A 1,815-nucleotide genomic window follows, 5' to 3' on the forward strand; every position below is an offset into this window, starting at 1 on the left:
TTTTTGAAAGTGTTGACATATTCTGATTCTATTTATTCAGTTGTCTCTGACCCTTGGATTCCCTGTAAGCCAGTTCTCGCCATGCTTCCCTGTTTTCCACGGCTTCTTTCAATTGCTTGATGTTCATTCCTGCATCATTCTTGATGGTATCCAGCCAATGAACCTTTTGTCTCCCTTGTTTTTTTTTACAATTGACCATTTCTAGTAGCATCCCCTTTTGTAATGAATTTACCCTCATAAGATGTCCAACATAGGTCAGTTTCTGTCTGGTGATATTGCCTTCCAGGGACAATTCTGCCATTATATGATTAAGAACAGCTTTGTTGGTGATCATAGCTGTCCATGGGATTCTTAGAAATCTTCTCCAGCACCACAGCTCAGTTATACATTTTTCGTCTGTCTGCTTTCATGAGTGTCCACATCTCACAGCCATATGTCGCAATTGGGAACACAATCGCATATACAAAATATAGAGATTACAGTTAAAAAAAATATCTCTGAGTTTCCATGAATCTTCTGTTGTATCCTCTGAAACCTTTAACCGTCAAAGATTGATCATGATGAATATAACAGAGGACTTTGTTCTAATTGGATTTGGAAGACTTCACAGTCTTGGATCTTTTGTCTTCACAGTCTTCTTCATTGTTTATGTGGCTACATTGCTTGGAAATTTCCTTATCATTGTTTTAGTTTTAAGAAGCCATCAACTCCATACTCCTATGTACTGTTTCCTCCTTCATCTATCTTTGTGTGATATTGTATTTACTACAAATATTGCTCCTACCATGCTCCACAATATACTGCTTGATGTTGGGAAAATGTCCTTGAAACACTGTATAGCACAGTTCTATGTGAATGGAGCATCGACCATTGCAGAGTGCTGCATCCTTACATTGATGTCCTATGACCGGTATCTGGCCATCTGTAAACCACTTCACTATACTTCCACCATGAACCTTGATGTTTGCCTTGGGCTTGTAGGTGTCTCTTGGTTGTCAGGATTTATCGTAACACTTAGTACTTCTATTATGTTGTTTGACAGAGATTTCTGTGGGCCTAAAGTTATTGACCACTTCATGTGTGAGCTTACACCTCTTCTCAAGTTGTCATGCTCAGATACATTTTCTCTTGAAGCTGTAGTCTTTGTATTATCTATCCCCATAATTGTAATGCCATTTGTGTTCATTGTTGTAACGTATATCAATATATTTATGACAGTTCTTAAAATTCCTTCAACCTTTGGAAGGCAGAAGACATTTTCCACCTGTAGCTCACACCTAACATCAGTAGGTACATACTATGGAACATTAACCATAATCTATGTTGTTCCGAGAAGAAGACATTTACTCAATATAAGCAAGGCACTGCATCTTCTATATACAGTAGTGACTCCATTATTCAATCCAATCATCTACAGTCTGAGGAACAAGGATATCAGAAAAGCCATTGAGATGCTATTCTATAACAAACGATAATAATCAATAACAACCTCCACTCCATTAAATTGATATTTACACAGTTTATTTCACTTTGTTTCTTAGAAAACAAAATAATCTAAATTTCACCATACTTGCCAGCTCTCCTAGAACGTCTCTTGATGAAGTTCTCTGAGACTTCAGGAATAGTTTGCAAATTCCTAGGCACTGACGTTTTTACCGGAAAGTAGCACTTCCAGAAGGTTCTTGGGCTTGATGCTGTGGTTGCTTTGTCAGAAAATAGAGCTCTGGAATCCTAATTACCATCCAGGGAGCATGACAAGAAATGGGTGTGCTTTATTACAGCGTTGCACAGCATCCTACCAATTTAGTAGACAGC

At 38.0% G+C, this 1,815-nt stretch overlaps 1 protein-coding gene across 1 annotated transcript; it reads left to right on the top strand.

The window, feature by feature from the left end:
- Positions 1-719: 719 nt before the first annotated feature.
- LOC141271526 (olfactory receptor 11L1-like) lies at positions 720-1,475 on the top strand. Its single transcript, XM_073681583.1, has one exon. The coding sequence runs from the start codon at positions 720-722 to the stop codon at positions 1,473-1,475; it is 756 nt and encodes a 251-aa protein (XP_073537684.1).
- The last annotated feature ends 340 nt before the right edge of the window (positions 1,476-1,815 follow it).

This window comes from Phyllobates terribilis, unplaced genomic scaffold (assembly GCF_046119375.1).
Source record: "Phyllobates terribilis strain yellow unplaced genomic scaffold, ASM4611937v1 Scaffold_5__5_contigs__length_657084704, whole genome shotgun sequence".
Classification (NCBI taxonomy): Eukaryota; Metazoa; Chordata; class Amphibia; order Anura; family Dendrobatidae; genus Phyllobates; species Phyllobates terribilis.

Excerpts from the sequence above, each read along its gene's own strand:
- LOC141271526 (XM_073681583.1), top strand. The coding sequence starts at position 720 with ATGTACTGTTTCCTCCTTCATCTATCTTTGTGTGATATTGTATTTACT.